Source organism: Lepisosteus platostomus, chromosome 10, assembly GCF_059453375.1.
Source record: "Lepisosteus platostomus isolate fLepPlt1 chromosome 10, fLepPlt1.hap1, whole genome shotgun sequence".
Lineage (NCBI taxonomy): Eukaryota > Metazoa > Chordata > Actinopteri > Semionotiformes > Lepisosteidae > Lepisosteus > Lepisosteus platostomus.
In genome coordinates, this window is record NC_142620.1 from 44,004,916 (window position 1) to 44,022,885 (window position 17,970).

The window sequence follows — 17,970 nt, forward strand, 5'->3', positions numbered from 1 at the left end:
CAAAGGTGGCGACATTTCACAGTATAATACAAACCAGAGGGAAGAAGTGGAAACTATGTGGGAGTGTTTTTAAAACTGAAAAGTGGTGGCACTGCTTTAAACAAAGAGTTCATCTACCCAAGCCATGTTGTTGAAGCCAATCCGCTGGATTCTTTCGAGAAACAGTTGGATACAAATCCTCCAACCAGGCCAAGAGGCACATCTTCTCTCTGAGAACTCTGAGGAGTTCTGGAACAAACTTCCCAGCCTTGTTGTTGAAGCCGATACCCTAGTTTCTTTCAAGAAATGGCTGGATCCTAGGTTGAAGAATCTATTAACTACCAAATGGATTAGATGGGTTGAAGAGCCTCTTCTCATTTGGAACCTTTATGTTCTGATTTCTGTGGATTCGCGGTTCTTATGTTCCATAAACCTTCATAACTATGCTTTCTGCAGATGTTATATTTGCTAAAATGTTTGAGCATTAAAACAGCAGTGGTGATGTTCAGGTTCTGATTAAAAACAGTTATTGCCTGTTACTGTATAGGCTGTATGTGGTCGTTGTTTGCCTAAATTAAAATAAACTGGAAAAAGAAAACTCTTGGGTGCCTATGATCATTGTGATCATTGATCTAGGTGTTACCTTTAGGACAATATGGACTTACAGTAAGTGTCTAGTGTTCATTGGGACTCTGGCTCTTAGTTTTGACATTCCAAGCCCAGGTAGTCACAGGGCCATACACAATCCCAAAAGAGATTATTCTCAATGTGTAAAAACATATTCGAGTGTTTTAATAATCTTACTTTTAAAGGGCTGCTTTTCAGTAAATGTCTTGTGTTACTAGACCTCCATGGGTACTTGCACACTGGAAATGCACACTGATCAAAAAGAGTAAGGTCTTTTTTAATTAATTATACTTTTAATTATTAGTGAATCCATTTTCTTGACTTCACATTTGAGTGGATGTACAGTACATATCAGTCGGTACCTGCAATATCTGGCCAGCAATATGCCTGTCTGTTATTGGATCTGTTTGCAGAATCTGTTTTAATATCCAAACAGGTGTGAAGAGTGATTACTCAGTACAGAGAATAAAGCTGTGCTGAAATAAATTCAGCCAACACTCTGCTCTATTCGGAAAATTTATAAAGGAATTAACGTTGGTTATTATATTTCATCTGACCTTGAATCGTTCTGAGGGGTTCTTGTAAAGCACTCGTTCTTTTTAGAGGTCTTGCTTTCAGCCTTCCACTCAAGAAGGTAATGAAAAAACAAAAAGATTTTTCCCCTCAAAACAGCTTTCAAAACTCACCTCAGTCGGCGTCCTGCTTCTCGGATTACAGGGAACACGAGGGGGAGAGCAGTCATCACACACAGCTGCAGTTACAGGGTGAAAAGCTGAGTGCTGAGGACGGGTATAGTGTTTGCAAGGCTGCTGACATCTCTTAGGAGACCTTTTACAGTCTTCGTTGACGAAGCAGGGCTGGGGTTCAAGAGGCACTGGCTTGAGCAGTTGGTGTCCACAACAGAAGTCCTGTTCTGGATCACATTCCTCTTTTTCTTGGTGGTTGACCACCTGCTGCTCTAAACCTCTGCTCTCTGAGGGGCAGCAGACACTGGCCTCCTTGGAAGAGAACCCAGCAGATGCAGAGTACCTCCTCCAGCTCTGCTCCAATGAGCTGCCAGAGTGCTCCAATTTTGCCTGTAATGTCCTGGGATGGTGGGGTTTGTTATGCCTGGTCACCAGGCCAGGAAGGTGAGAGGTTGAAAGGCTCTTGCTGGTCTCCTCAAAGAACTTTCTCCGGTCAGCGAAGGGAGGGATGTCGCACTCCTCCGGAGCATCAGCTAGTTTGGTGGTTCTGGGTGCCCGTGTAACTTCCCATTTGCACTTCCTCTCTGGCATGCCTTTAGGCTGCAGCTTGTGCTCTGGAGTCCACTTCCACCTCCCCCCTTTCCCACAAGCTCCCACCTCATCTGCTTCCTGACATCTGGTGCCATTGTCCGGCCAAGAAACCTGCCCAGGAGGGCTTGCAGTCGCACACACTGTCTTTTTGGGACTCCCAGTGCTTGGCAGGCCGATCTTTGCTCCGCTGGCAATGGAAGCTTTACTTGGTCTGCTGTCCATCCCCTGAGAGGAAGGGACACTGTCTCCACCTGCTGCTTCGCACTCAGGCTGCTCACTCACCTCTTCCACCATCTCCTCTCCATAGAGGAGACTAGATGAGCCCTTGCTTTTCTGCAGCTGCGCCTTCTTGCGCTGAATCTCGTTGCGCAAATTTGTGGCAAATCGCTCACTGCGTCTCCTCGACTTGGAGGACCGGTGCCGGGAGGAGTTGGGCTTCGGGATAAGCTGCTGCAGGTGGTGGCTTTCGTCCTCCCTTACCTCCTCCAGCAGAACGTCCATGCTGGATGCTGCGGTCAGGCACACTTCCCTCTGGTTGGTGGAGTCAAAAGCCTGGACAGGTTTAGAATGACAGCTAACTGTGTCCCCAGGCACACTGAGTGACCTTCCCCAGGTGTGCTGTATAGGCAAAGCAGCTTCCAGGACATCTGCTTCAACTCTGGGCTCCTCCATTTCTGAATTGACAGCTGAACCGGGGGTGGAACACCTGCTTTCTGCCCATTTGCTCTGAGATAAGTCATCACTGCTGGGGGCCTCAGGACTTTCCCCATGACACAAAGAAGATTTGACCCACTGGTTGTGGGGAGATGAACTCCTGCCCTGGCTGCTGTTGGAAAGATCAAGACAGTGTAACTGAGATGAAACAAGTTTTTCAGGTGCGCTGTGTCTATGTGCCATGACCAGATGCTTCTTCTTAGAAACGAAAGGTACATGAGAGGAGGGATCTATGGGGTCTGGCCTGGAAGCCTCATCGAGCAAGGGGCTTGCGTCTAGCCTATCTGTCTCTTGGTCTAAAGAACATGAGCCAGGGTAACTCTCTTTTGTATCTGTTTCCTTCTTACAGTCACAGCAAGGCTCAAGCTGTGAGCTGAGTGTGTAATATTGCTCCACAGTTCCATTCTCTTTGCAGTCTCTTGACCCTCCTGTGTCACAAGGACAGCACTCCTGGTTTGAGGCTTCACTCCGCATGGATGAACGCGATTCCCGGATCCAGGAGCTGGAGAGGCTCAGCATGTCAACAGGAGCCGAGGCCCTGCGCTTGTCTATGGATCCTGAAACAGCCTGGGTAGCGATGAAGCTCTCTCTGCGAGCTGGAGGCTGAGGAGGTTCCCTGGCGATCGCGTTTTCCTGGTCTTCCTCGTAGCTGTAGGATGACGGCCGGCCCTTGGCCTCCGGATGCTTGGCCGGAAAACGGGATTTGCCTTCTTCTGAGAACTCTCCCGCCTCACCAGCTCCATGGAGGCACCTGCCGTCAGCATGGCGACAACTCCCCAAACCCTGAAGGAGGTTGTCCATGGAGCTGGCCTCATCGGCCCTCAGGGAGACCGTGTAATCCGAGGTGTTGGAGCTGGCAGAAAAGGAGCTGTATGCCGAGTCTCTCTTGTTGTTGAAGACGGCCTGGTCCACCGGGGACAGCTGTCTCTCGTAGTAACCGTGACTGGGCTGGTCAAGACTCTCCATGCTGCCGATGGAGCTGCTGCGGTCAGTGCTGCAGTTTCGAGACAGCTGGGTCCACTGCATGGGAAGATCACTGGAGAAAAAATTGACATGGAAGATATATTTCGTTTTTCGTTAAGAATTAAGTTGTATATTTGTGAGCTCATCATGCAACAATGATTGACAATCACGTCCAAAATGTCCAGACTCATGACAAAAGTGAAATCACGTATATACCTTCACCGTATATACCCTTGGGCACATGCCTGTAACAATCACTTCCTTCACCATGTGCACTGAGCCCCTCATGCCCTTTTTTGTTGAAGTTTCTAGAAAATGTAAATGTTTCACTTTTATTTACTATGGACAACCCTCTAAGCTATTTTTTTTACTCATTAGCATGTAGGCTTTGCAAACAATTCTCTCACTTCCAGTTTTTAATTTCATCTCCTGTGTCATCTTAGACAAACAGGCTACAAATGTATCATTTCAGTGTTAAATATTGTGTTGTGCTTACATGTTGCATTAAAGATCACGCATTTATGAAATAGGCAAAAGTTATTGAACTTTAGTTTGTGTTTGTAGATACAGTAATGGCCCTTTAGTTCCAAGCAAGCCTCCTGCACAGACCATGTTAATATACCTGTTTTCATATAGAGATATTTGAAGTGTGTAACTGAGACAAAATTAGTTTTTCAGATGCGCTGTGCCTATATGCCTACAGTATGTGCCTTCAGCATTTCAGAATGCTGAAAGATAACACAAATGGTCTTATCGATGAATTTTTTAATCCATATTTCCGAGATTTACAGGACTTAAAGTTGGTGTATCTGATCAGACTATGTGTATATTCATTAATACTAGAACATACCAATAAAATAAAAAAGTATACGTTACTTATACAGTATATACAGTAAACTTTGCTGTTGAACAGAGATGAAAGGTTTGCAATAAGTCAGAGTGTGGTTACATTTCTGATGCTAGATATGAAGGAAGCAATAAGCAAACATAGACAAGTTAAATAAAAGCCTTTCTGAAGAAGGTTTTAAGTGTGGATTTGAATGTGTTCAGGGTTGGTGACTCTCCGATATCCTTTGGGAAAGAACTACTGGAGCTTTGGGGAGTAGTAAGAGAAGGCCCTGTCACCTCTAGAATATAAACAAGCTTTGGGGACAAGCAGGAGACCACAATCAGGCGAAAGATGGTTGGGAGATCGGGAGTAGAAAGAAAAGTCAGATAGGTAAATAAGTATCCACCATCCAATCTTTGGATGTTCATTAAATAGATTTATGGCCGTCAGCTTATTTAGAAATTCATGAGTTATTGGTCACCTTAGAAATGCCAGGCAGTGACTACACATCCTTTCACTACTTACTCAAATACTTTGAGCTCCATTTTTGCAGCTCATATCATATCCATTTCTAGCAGTAATTGTGTCAGTGTGCCAGGGAGAGGTTTATGGACTCAGATGTTGGCTATGACACTATAAAGTCGATCTAACCTTTGAATTCTAAACTGTTACTTTAGATGTGTACGTGGAACATTCAAGATGTTCAAGTAGGTAGCCGCGTCAGTGTGTAGGCTGCAAAGAAACAGGTAAAGGTTTATTCCATGCTGAAAGGAAGAGAAAAGAGACACAATGTTTCGGCTGTAGAGCCTTCTACAGATGCTGACACCTTGACCCCTGTAGAAACATTGTATCTCTTTCATTTTCCTTTCAGCATAGAATAAAACTTTACCTGTTCCTAGATGTGTACATATAAGGCCAATCCTCCCCTTGTACATTCTTAAAAACAGGTATACTGTAATGCTTTGACAACTGTAAGTCAATTTAGTGCTTTAGAATTGCAGAAATTAAGACAGAATGAAAAGGATAAGGTAAGAGCCTGCCAACCTTTTTAAGTATTTAAACATGGGTCAACTTAGCAGGTCTACCAATAATTTGAAAATCAAAAAAGCATTGCAGTTCTACGCAGGTAACAAAAAAATCCTTAAAACCTTCTCAAACATTTGAGGGCAGAGAGGCTACAAGGTCAAGAACGAAAGACATTAAATTAAACAAACCCAGCTTCGTGTAAACAATTCAAGATCCTGCTCATTTAAAAAATCATTTGACATAATTGAAGAAAATTATATCCATGATACCTATCATAACGTAATTACTGCGCACCAGTAATTTTCATCAAGTAGCCCAGGGCATTAGAACAGTGGAGCTATTGATCCGAAGTGTTCATAGAATGTTAAAATAAGAAATCAGTACATTTTCAGTACATTCCTGTGAGTCAAAGCAATTAGTAATTTACCAAGACTGAAAGATTTACATTTACACACATTGATTGCTGGAATAGGCTCCAGCATCCCTGCTTCTTTGGAAAAGAAGTTAGGAAATGAATAGACTGGTGAAATGGCATGTCAGTTTTTGAACAGACTTTAAATAAACTTTAGTGACAAAACCACACTGAAATTTAAAAAATGTGTGGCATCAGGTGCTCCTTTTTTATGTCAACTGACTGAAAACTTGATGGGCCTGTCTGCACCCATCTTAGAGAAGTATTTCTTTCTGTTCCTTTTTTGGTAATCTTACAATTTCAGAATCAGATTCTCAAAATAGTCATTGTATCCTGTGCTCCAAATGTTGACATGAGTCTGAGATCATGCAACTTCCTCCTAATTGTTTTTCTCTGGAAATGTGTAAGCCCCAGAAACTTCCCTTGTTCAACAATTGCAGTTTCACAGGACCTTCCCAACACAGCAGCCCCAGGACATTCCATTTGGTTAAAATAGAAATGATATAATAATGGAAAACTAATCCTACAACTCATTACAATACCTGTAAGTGTAGACTGTATCTCCAGTGCAGTATTTGAGACATACAGAGTACAACTACACTCTGACAAATGTATGGCTGGCTTGGAATCATAACTAAAGATGTATCAGGACTTAAAAGCTGGGGACACTTTGTTTATCTCAAGAGTAAAGAGCAAAACCAACAGAAGGCATCGATATCACTGCTGGATGATACTTTTGGATCAAAACGATACTATTAAATAAGACAAATGGTCCTAACGTTTCTCTGACCAGAATGTTCTCTAACTTTCAGTTCCTATGTAACAGTGAAGTTAAAAATGTTTTCTATTTAAAATTATTTTTGAAATGTGTTTTTTTTGCAGGGCAGTAAAGGGAAGCAGCACGTCTATTCGGCGACGCTTCTGATGATCCAGGAGGCGGCGGGCGATGCCGCGTGCTTTCGAGTGGTCGGGCAGTGCCGCTCACCTGGCGTCGCCTCCGGTGTGCCATGGCAGGTTGTAGGAGCCAGGGTGGAGATGCATCGCAGGGGCATCGGCCGAGGACTCGGAGAGTTTGGCCAAGTGCCAGGAGTGAGGCCTGATCACTGGGACACTCCTTCTGCAACAACCAAACACACAGGAACGACTATAAGCCACAAAGAGGGGCACCTAAAGAAGTCAACCTTGGGACAATTGCAATAAAGCATGCCATTTTGGTATATTACCTCTGCAAAAGTGGGTCAGGTAAAAATAACTTTCTGATGTTGCAATTTGTACTGTATGCCCGACCACCCACATTAAACAATGATTAATATAATTAGGATGCCGTGTGATCTTAATCGGTAAGGAATGTTACTCTCTCTGATTCTACTGGTTTCTTTGCCAGATCAGGATCTTTTTTGATAATTCTCATTTTTCCATCTTGCAGGAGGACTGAAAGAATAAGATCAAGAGCTAGCAGCACATTTTAGTTGTGTACTTTTTCGATTGAGCTGCAGGGTTCAGCCACACCAGCCCCGAGTGTCAGCCCAGCAAGTACAGACCCCTAGCAGTCTTCAAGCTAAAGTCACTGGCCAGTCATGTCCTCGACTGAGGAAGTGAGGCCGGTTTTTTCATTCGAAATTCATTGGAGCACCAACCCAATGTAACACTAGCAGAGACATGGAATTAAGCACAGTATGGAACTAAAACAGACAAGCATAGCCAACAGAAGATTCTTATACACAAAGCATTTTTCCCCATCATGCTTATCTGATGACAGGTTGTGACATTGGATGATGTGGTATTTCAATACTTGTCTGTGAGTATTAAACCAGCAGTGGGTTTGAGAGGATCGTAAATTCCAAAATCCAACAGAGATGGCTGAGGAATGAAAAACTCAAGAGTTTGCTCACAGTTCTTGCTGCTGAAAGCACAATTGAAAACATTGACGAAAGCAGGCAAGATTAGCGCAAACACATGTGTCAACTGAAACCACTTGGCAGGCCAGCCTCAGCGAACACCCACAGTGCGAGAAAGTATCAGCCTGCAGTCTAGCAAGCAGCCAGGGTTCTGGCCTCATATCTGGAAGGCTGTGGGTTCAAATCCCAAGTGAGACACTGATGTTGCCCCCATTGTTTTCAGTTTTTGGCTTTTCTATTAAACCTGTATTGCATGCAGTGGGAGGCTTTTGTTTGCTAGTCGGGCTCTGTGTCCTGCGACTGTAGGCACTTTCAGAATCTACTGTATGTTTCGATAACTCACTTTCCTGTCATTTCTGGTGGAGAGGAATTAAATATCAGGAAAAAACAGAAGGCAAGAATACACAACAATTTGAGAAGATACTCTCCTATACTCCAAACAAACTCCAAAGTGGGGGCAGCCCAGAAGGACAGACAACAGTGGAACAGTGGGTGCTATTAGAATAAATTTGATCAGTCCCTCCTCACATACCCCCGACAAGGATAGCTACTGTAGCATGGAAGAGGATCGGAAAGGTCATGATGCATAACAAGCTTCCAAACTGTATCAATGATCTACATCTTTGGGTGTACTGTATGTGTGAGTAAGAGATGTAGGCAAAAATAAGAGTTGCACCACTTTTTGTGAACTGAATAACTGAAGTGCCTGTGTTCTCAAAAAAAATTTCCTTTCAAACTGGTTAAAGCATAAATTAAGAACACATTTTTGGTCTGGCTCACATGAGAGAATCTGTAGAAATTAAGATTATTTTTGTTAATGTATTTGCAAAATAACATTTGCTATACACACATGGATGGAAATGAGGAAACACAGTTTCCAATGGCAGTTTTTCAGGGCTTAACATCCAGTACTTCTGGCATACCTTTTTTGGTTTGTAAGAATGAAATCTTCAGATGAAATGAAAATCATCTTTGGATTCTCACATTTATTTAACAAGTAAATTATAACCTTGCATAACATTATCAAAACCAAAAATGTATAGCACAGAGGAGTACTTTATTAGCTTAGAAGCACAGAATTAGAAAGTTAAAATAATGCAATATACTGCCTCTATTGTATACTGGAGTCTGGAAGAGCACATGCATCTTTGATACTCCTGTTTCCATTAGTTACTAAAACAAACTTCAAATAAATAAATAAGAATGACAGGGACACAACTGTCACCACCACCGACTTTTAAAATGTGACTTATAACAGAAACAGCACAGAAGCTTACTTTTTCAGAATTTTACACACAACCTTGTTCTGGGTAGCAGAGCAGCACGCTCATCTTCCAGCCACAAGTGTGATGCAGTCCTCCAATCAAAACAAGCACGCTACTTGCTGACTCTTCATAGTTTACCTCTTCGGACAGACAGCTGTAAAAATACTTAGCTTTCTTTGTCCAGGGGTGGCCACAGACATAAAAGCAAAGAATGACCTGACTTTTTCAGAGTCTCTCGCAATCAATCAAAACCACAGCACTCTCTTCCCTAAGACTACCAGGCTAAAGTCAGAGCTTTTGATGTATTTACAGTATATGACGACTTTGCTTCTTCTAATTTCTATGTTCCTATTTTGTTTTGACTAGAGGTCTAAACTGGAAGTTCCTATTTGTATTTCTTTTATTTTGCTCTCTGCCTTTAACATGTGTGTGTATATTTTTGGGGGATCTGATGTACAGTAGTATGAGATGTGTTTAAGATATACAGCTTATTGCTATCCACTATAATATTTAAGTTCAGCTCCGATTAATGGGAGAGTCAAGAAAGCTCTGCTCCTGAAATGTGGGAGGGTTTTCAGCTTTTCATGGAATGGATTTTAAATTTAAATTTATCCCACCATTCTCAAAGTCCTACCAGCCACATACTGTACAAGAGCTTAAAATAAGAAATAAGTATTGCTCGAAAAAAATACCAAAAACTGCACTACAGGGAAAACGTCATATTCACAGCTATAATATGAAGACTGGAGGTTATAGTGCTTCTTGAATTTCATAAACTTGTGTTGTTCATGGTAGCAGAACAGATAGGGTCTTACTTATGAATAATATTGATAACTGCTCCAGCTGGAATATCAGTGAGGAATCTATAAGCACACTTTAAGTGACCAAATAGCTGTATTGCATAGATAGCTGTATCACAGGAAATGACAAAGGGAGAGGTCCCACAATGTTTTAATATTTAGCATTAACATCAATACTCATGGCAAGCAACTCTCAAATTTTACAAAAATTGCATTAGCCTGCATTCTTAGTTATACTCATTAAACCAATGAAACACTATAGATGATACTTCCAAAACATGTCACAGTTGACGTCTTTGATTTGTCATTTGTATACTTTTAAGTTAACTAAAATTGGATTTTATCATTAATTCCTACAGGGCCAGAATTTGTCATGCAGTCTCAGAGAAAGGCATTTGATATAGCTTGATATAGCTTAATCCTAGATCCTTTTACAGTTTGACATTACATCAAGACTCCTCTGATGATACACTGTTCGCTGCACAAACCATGTGGGCTATCTCAGTAATCGGTTAATTACCGATTACTATTTAAATAAAATCATAAGAAAAACCTTAGTAAGTACTACAGCAAAAGACGCAAAAATATTACTCAATGATGAAACAATTAATTAAATCCTTTTGAAATCAGGTTTATTTATAAACGCCAATTACATAATTCTCATTTGTATTTATAAAAGCATCATTCCTCTTTGTATTTTATTATTTTGTCATCCTGTCTGTCTTTTACATATGTGTGGTTTTGTTTTCTTGATGTACAGCAGTATGTATTTAAGATATACAGTTTGTTATCTACTATAATATTTAATTATTACCCAGTGTATAGTTTTAGCATACAAGACAACATTTCAGACAAGTTTGCTGCAATAGATTTTAGAAGAGGTTCTGCTACTCTGAGTGTTTTAGCCTCAAGCAACACTAAAATTAAATTTAATGAATAGAAACAGCTTAACGCATGGCTGAGAGTGAAAGAAATCTGAGGCTCGATTTCAAATCCACTGTCAAATCAAAATAAATCAATCATCATCTCAGCCACATATCATTAAGTGCAATCCTCTTGATTTGATTTAATCCTGAAATGACTGGAAAACAAACAAATTGCACTGTGAGACAATTCCCCCGCACCCACCTTGGATGAGCTTGGTGGCTTTCTCTGGAGATCAGTCACGCCAGAATAGCTGAATCTCTTCATAGACTATCACCTCTCCACCTCTGTATGCCACAAAGCCAAGTTCAACCATGGCACAGAGTACTTACTGCGCTCTGCATGTGATGAGACACACGTCCCAGTTCCTCAAGAGTTACTCAAATCAATTTCCCGTGACCATACAGCTGCCTTAATCCATTTATCCAAATATCCCAGCTTCAATCCATTCAGATCCAGAACAGGCACTGTAAGTTGGTCTGTGGATTCAAACCACAAATGACATGCCTGTGCAGTAGCAGAGCTTCTTCAATACAACGGGAGGCAGACTCCGAAGAATGTGTAGCGGAGGAACGCTGGAATGGGTAGACCCAACTCTTATAGTTTCTTGCAAGCCTGAGTCTTGAGACTGTACGTCACAGAGGACAAAAATACAACCAAACACGAAACAACTCCAAATAATCAAGCCAATTGAAGGCTGTTGCTATGCTTCAGCCAATCACCGCCTCTCTCTAAGCAAAAGAAAGTCACTTCGTATTTCCCAAATGGAGATTTCTTTCATCACTGTGACTAAGCCAGCCCTAGATTCCAATCGGATATTGCTGCTAGAAAATGAACAACCCCCCCCCCAACACACACAAAAAACACACTACTAAATACCTCCTCTCATTCTCCTATCTTAACAATATTATACCACAGGAAATCTGGCTCAGACTGTGAGGAAACAATGTTCAGAAAAGATAAAGACAAAATTGTCACTAGAATAATATGGTGGGCTCTTTTATTATTATTTAAAGAAGAAAAATCAAACACTTCCTGTCTCTGAGACACGTCAGAAGCTTAAGAAATTCAGAACTGGGAGCTAAATGCTTTAATGGCTTGTTGCCAGGGATAGGTTTTCTTATACTTTTTATACATTGAAAACACAAATAATGAGCAAGATTCCATGAAGTTATATCAGGACATGTTCTTAGAATCAGTGAACACAAAAATAAAACATTTTTCAAAGAAGAGCCACTGACAAGACAATGTTGATTAAATTCAGGCTTATTTTTCCAACCATTTTGAAAATTAGGATAATTTATTTTCATTTGGTTTTATCAAGATCGCCTCTTTAGGAATATCCAAATCAAGCTGAATCACCACTACAGCTTATTGTGTGGTCAGCATCCGAGTCTGACGAATTGGCACAGGAAGGCCCAACTCACTGTACACTCACTGATCTGTCCGGTACTAACTCAGAGTTGGGGAGCGTTCTCTGACCCCACTTAAGGCAAACTGCCACTGTACCTGCAGTATGAGCAGTTACGTCAAAAGAACTGCTTCTGTTGCCTATTTATACATCTATATAAGCCATGAAAGGCCATGTTCCAGATGGCTCAAGACATACATACATACATCCATCCATTTTCTAACCACTTCTTCCAGTTTAGGGTCATATACTCACATCAGGGCCATATTTCCCAGAAGCCAATTAACCAGTGGGACAATGGGAGGAAACTAGAGCACCAGGAAGAAACCCACGTAAACACGGGGAGAACATACAAACTGTACACAGATAATTGAAGCCAGAATGGAACCCAGGATACATGGCCTCCATGGATACAAATAATGTCTACTGTTAAAATGTATAATGGTAATATATCTATTTAGTCCAGATCTTAGTGTGAGATATCTAGAGATGGAATTCTGTTGACCTGATGGACTTCCTGCATAAAACTAGTAAGTAATCTTGACTAACTTCTTCAAATTTATTAGTCCATATTCATTTTCTTTAATGCTTTGGAGATTTCAGCACACTGGCAGCCTAAACTGTCTTTTTCATCTTTTGCATCTTTGTTGCTTGCAAAGCAACAAGTTAAGGTTTATTCCATGCTGAAAAGAGAAGAAAAGAAACACAACCTTTCGGCTGTGAAGTCTTCTTCGGGTGTCTTTGGGTTCACAACCATAGAAGGCTCCACAGTCGAAACGTTGTGTTTTCTGTCTTCTCTTTTCAGCATGGAATAAACCTTTACTTGTTCCTTTGCAGCCCACGCATGCTGACGCAGTGACCTACTGGAACTACTCTTTGTTGCTTGTATACATTCATGTCTGTCATTCAGAGAGGCTAAAAGCTTACGTCTTTTCCAGACTTGACAATTGCAATTTCAACGTTTGGAAGTGTGTCCAAACATGTCTTTAACAAACATCAGCACGTTCAGTACAGAGCTGCATAAGTCTTATCCAAAACCGAAATGCATAGGCTTTAATCTCTTGTTTTAGCTTCCCTGCACTGGCTCCCTGAAATCCCTGTGGATTTCAGAATAAGATTCAAAACACTGCTGCTCAACTTCAAGGCCTCAAACAGTTTGTCTCCAGACTACATCAGTGAACTGTTAACTCTCTACACACCTACACATCATTTGTGATCTTTGGATTCGGATTTGGGGCTGTTAAGTCCTTTTTGTACACAGAATCATGCAGGCCACACCACAGCAGAGTGTAACACCTATAGATTGCATACACACTAATAGATTGGACTGTTTTCTTTGAACAGCAACTCCCAAAAACCACAAGGAAAGACTCTATAGAGCTGTAGAGATGAGGTCAGTGTCTGAGCAAAGCTTCTGCCCTGGAGACAATGTGTGCTGAAGGAATGAGTCACAGATAAGCAGTAACGCTGATAACGGCTTTTGTACCAACTTCAGTTTCCATGACCCAATGGAAATCCAAATGTGTGATTTTAGTAACATCCAGGATCAACTTCTCTAGATCTACCAGGTTGAAGCCTCAATTTAAGAAACTCCTAAGTACTTAGTATTATTAATTTTTATGAATGAAGAAAAACACAATCCTAATTATTATTCATTTATAATTATGTAATTACCGTACATAAAGATAGTGTGACTTCTAAGGTATCACTCAAGAAGTATATGCTCTGTTGGTGAGAAAAACAAATGCTAATAAAAAATACATTAAGCTGACACAGGGATCCACACTTCATTACAGAATTATGTTGTTAGTGAACTGTGGAATTAACGTACAGAATACAACTGTGGCTTCAGAACTGCTTACAAGAGTACCCTGCGTTTACATCTGCTCTGAGCACACAGAGGTTTGTGAACTTGCTCAAGTTGAAATGAAGTGTATGAGTGGCAAAGTCAGGGACTGAATGGCGACATTCCTTTACTTAACATCACAAGCCCTTTACTACAGGCACTGTACCACTTAGTCACCCAGTAATAAAGGCACAGACCTCTACAGATAGAACAATACTATCTCCTTGAACCTATTGAAGATAAGATGGTGTTAAAGTTCAACCCTCTCCCTCATGAATTTTTGACAGCCAGCTACAAACATCGGAATAGCTTGGTACATATTAAAATATTTTTTTTTTCTTTGACATAATTAAAAGCAGCCATACTACAGTCAAATGCTGAACAACTAGTCTGTTTTTTGGCAGCATTTGCCAACATTGGCTACTTTTTCGTCTGGGAACTAAGGATCATGTGCCTATTGTGAGACAACAACAAATGAAAGGGTTAAACAGGAAGTGCACAGCTCTGAAAAAAGTCATGTATGTTGGAACCACCTTGGAAAGAGAAAACCAATCGACAACATCGGATGAATTTGAGGTTGCGTTTGTGTTATTGTCCCGTACACTGCTGACATCTCCAGAGCAAACAGTTGAGGGAGATAGGGAAGGTGGTGGTGGGGGTTTTTGCGTTCTTTCCTAAGGGAAAGGGTTAATTCCAATTTCCCTGGGGCCAGCCACAGACTGTAATTAAGTTTATTTGTGTTAGACACCCTCTTTCCCAAATGGCTCAGAGAAGGTCGCATTCCATTTAATCAATGATGCGGGACAAGGCCATTAACAGGAGAGTGCAGGAAGGGCGATGGTGAGGCATGCTTCCCAACACAATGCTCTGTTTGTTGTTTTAAAAACACAAAAAGAATGAGCCAAGCTAACAAGGAGCCCCAGAGAACACTGCAAAATCCCACCCAACAGACAAGAAAACAGACTGGATCCAATTCTGCTCCTCTTTTCACAGTACATTAGTACAGTTAGCACTCTTCTCAGTGTCCAATGCACAAACATTGGACCCAAAAACATAAACCTCAGTGCTCGCAGTAACTCTGTAGAACCACACTGCGGCAGTATAGAGATTTCTGAATGCTACTTGACCAGATACTCATATCTAATAGATACATAGGGGCATAAGGAATGTTACAAACAGTATTTTACAAACAGTACCCAGTATGCAAGATCACTAGTAGCGTCTTGATCTAAACATCTCACCCACCTGTTTCATGGGGAATCAAAACATATCAGTTTCAACAAAATAGGTTAGGAAGTGCTTTCTAAACTCCCACTACCAATCATGGAAACTCTTGGTGATACAGAGCTCTGGAAAACATTTAATTGCAACATGAACAACTGCAACAGACCTACTGTATATCTTTCCAAATTCTGCAGCAGTAATCTAACTTAGCTCACCAGATTCATATTTAATGAATCTATCAATCCTGCATTTGTGGTTTTAAACCACACACTATAGAAATACGTTCAGCAATAAGCGCCTCAGATGGCAGAGAAAAAAGTGATATGAAGGTCATTTTAGTATTTTTTAAATTTAGTGCAACCAACAAGCTAACTCTATTTACTGTAGTTAGAATCATCTAAGACAGTAGTGACTCGAGTGCTGCTGCAAGCTTTTAAAAAAGTAAAAATGTAAGATGTCTGGAAGGCATTTACTCCTCCAACTGGCTTTGAAAGGGATTTTCAACACTGGCATTCCAGACACACTCACCACCTAATAAAATGTTCTCTTCTATGACAAACAGTGGCATAGCTGGCTGGCCAGAGGGCCAAAGTGTTGGCTCTCTCATGCATCCAAATCGCTCAAGCTGTTTAAAGCAGCCCAGATAAACCACAAATCTACAATTCCCACCAATCTTAACATTTGGGACCATATGCATCTGAAAATACTATAAAACAACTCTCAGTGTTGCTATGTTATAATTGCTTTATAATAATTTCTGCTAAAGCAGAGAAGGTTTTTGGATTAAAACTGGCAAAACAAAGATAAATGATTAACATATTAGCAGGAGGGGTTATGGAGGCTTTCAGAAGATGGATGAATGGATAAAAGACATCTCTCCGATTTCAATCTAGCTCAAAGGATAATCTGGCAGTTCTGCTTTAGCGCTCCAGGAATGCACTGAAAGAACTTATACTGCCCTAATACTGTATATGCAAATTCTGAAATGCAGCCAGCTCACAGCACACCATTTCAAAACAGTAACCTTGCTCCTGAAGTCTTAGCGATATAGCAAAGTGAAAGAAAGACCCAAAGGATCTTTGAAGACTGAGACTGCTGTAAAGCCTGTAACACAAACTCTCAAAGCTCAAGAAATGTGTGGAGTTCTTATGTTCAAGCAGGAAAAATAAGGAAGAGAGAGGGGCTCCAGAATGTGAGGAATTTTCATTGTTTTCAGCAGGAAGGCTGGCTTCCTCGGCTACTTGGTTAGAGAAGAATGTTGTTCTCGCCACTGCGCCTACAACCGACCTCCCGAGAAACAAAGTGCTTCCTGAACATTGCGCTCCCCGACTCTTAAGGTCTGGAAAACAGCTCTTGTTTTCCCAAACTGCCAAAAAAATCACTGCTGATCCCAGTCTGACTGAAGCCTGAGGCCAACAAAGAGGCCTAGGGAGACTTGGATATCGCCTAACTGCGAATCAAAAAGACCATTACAATCCACACAGAATAGGGATTGAAGAAATTGTTCATGATCTACCTGCTAGAGTAAATAAAATAACTTGGCAACGTTGTTGAGTTATTCTAACTACAAATCAGGAGTTTTTGCATCGCCAACGGGAATGGGGATGGGGTGAGAGCACACTTCGACAATGAAGAGCACTACAAATGCCACTAATCGTTCCTTGTTGCCTTGATCATACAGCTGTTCTGTGTTCAGCTGCACAAGGGAAGCATTCGGGAGCCTGCAGATGCAGAACTGCAAGAATGCATGTAACTTCCCAGCTGAATGCCAATGCAGTGTATACTGCACGCCAGATCATCAGCTCAAGACAGTCACATCAGACACATCAAGAGTTACTGACTCCAGTGTGCAAGGTGCAACAGGGAATGCACATACTCAGTTTCATACACAGATTTCTCAGGGAAACATCAAATGAGTGTGTATAACACTGCCCCAGGCTAGGACCCTTCATCTGCTCATCTATGGACAGCATGTTGCACAAATGTACTTTTTATTTTTGGACACTGCATTAATTTTCTGTTTATACTGTGGTACTTTCAATCTGCACAGTATATACCTATGTGAGTTTTGCACGTACTTCGTTTTAAAGTGACTCTTAGCATATCTTGCACACACCTAACTCTATTTTACTTTGTATTGCTGTACTTATTTTCATTTTTAGTCTATTCTGATGTCTGTTTTTGCTTGTCTTGGGCTGGGCTGCTGCAACACCTCAATTTCCCTTTGGGATCAATAAAGTCCTATCTATCTAAATGAGCTAGTGTGAAAAAAGGCCTGGACTCCCTCAGACAAGGCTCATCAAGACCGGTGCGTCAACCTGGACTCTTGGAAACGGGCAGCTTTTCTTAACTACTGTAGCAGCTTCTGGGGAGGACTCTGACTTGGAGACGTACAGTCATACTCCCATAGGTGGCAACTTCACACCACTGGTTGCAAGTATAAGTACTTTTGTTATAAGCAATTAATTGAAAGTGTAGTTTTTGGGTTGAGTAGTACGTTTTGCACATTAAATACTCTCAGGGAAGACAACCGGGTCATTTGCTTTCCAGTCTTCATTGCATTTCTTGGAAAATGCTGCCAGCTGCTATCACCACAGAATCTTCTTTCTTCTCCCCCCCCCAATACCTCCAGGACACATATTCACAAGTTTCAGCTCCTTCAAAGCCCCCCATTTACTCGGAACAAACGGCTTCTCTTCAACGGCAAGACAGCAGGCTTGTGTATGTTGGCCTGAGTCACGCTTTTTTCTTTCCCCTGTTTCGACAGCTGCTTGT

At 41.3% G+C, this 17,970-nt stretch overlaps 1 protein-coding gene and 1 long non-coding RNA gene across 4 annotated transcripts in view; one reads left to right on the forward strand and one right to left on the reverse strand.

Moving 5' to 3' along the window:
• shroom4 (shroom family member 4) overlaps positions 1 to 17,970 on the reverse strand; it is a 56,893-nt gene that overhangs the window by 11,636 nt on the left and 27,287 nt on the right. The window contains exons 1-3 of one of the 3 annotated variants that reach the window (XM_088649120.1): positions 11,047 to 11,443; positions 6,813 to 6,944; positions 1,293 to 3,633 (exon numbers count right to left, since the gene is read on the reverse strand). In XM_088649120.1, the coding sequence (XP_088505246.1) occupies positions 1,293 to 3,633; positions 6,813 to 6,868 (2,397 nt within the window). In that variant the 5' untranslated portion in view covers positions 6,869 to 6,944; positions 11,047 to 11,443. The other 2 variants (XM_088649121.1, XM_088649119.1) reach the window with 2 other exon arrangements.
• Positions 6,116 to 7,142, forward strand: LOC148653764 (uncharacterized). Its single transcript, XR_015941747.1, has 2 exons — positions 6,116 to 6,371; positions 6,710 to 7,142. It is a non-coding gene; the product is annotated as an uncharacterized LOC148653764 (long non-coding RNA).